The 227-nt window shown below is 41.4% G+C and overlaps 1 protein-coding gene across 1 annotated transcript in view; it reads left to right on the top strand.

The window, feature by feature from the left end:
* Positions 1-8: 8 nt before the first annotated feature.
* The window catches only part of LOC119594120 (sacsin-like), a gene marked incomplete at its 5' end in the record, with an annotated part of 21,024 nt that continues 20,805 nt past the window's right edge, over positions 9-227 (top strand). The window contains 1 exon segment of the mRNA XM_037943182.1: positions 9-221. Within this exon segment, the coding sequence (XP_037799110.1) occupies positions 9-221 (213 nt within the window).

The following is a 227-nucleotide window of genomic DNA, read 5'->3' as shown; positions in this document are numbered from 1 at the left end:
TATTTCAGGTCCTATGGAATGAAGAACTAGTTAGGGAGACTGTCATGGAAGCATATTCGGTGATGCTCCATGCAATGCTTGAAAAGTTAAAGAAAAATCAGATCGGAGTAAAGACATGGTATAGTGTTTTGCCTGATGTGGAGTCCACATCTGGAAGATGGAAAACCATAGCATCTATCATGTGGTCGAGACTCTGCCATCTACCTATCTTCTATTCACAGGTAGGA

The sequence above is a fragment of the Penaeus monodon genome, chromosome 33 (assembly GCF_015228065.2).
Source record: "Penaeus monodon isolate SGIC_2016 chromosome 33, NSTDA_Pmon_1, whole genome shotgun sequence".
NCBI classification, from domain to species: domain Eukaryota; kingdom Metazoa; phylum Arthropoda; class Malacostraca; order Decapoda; family Penaeidae; genus Penaeus; species Penaeus monodon.
This window is presented reverse-complemented; position numbering and strand designations above follow the sequence as displayed.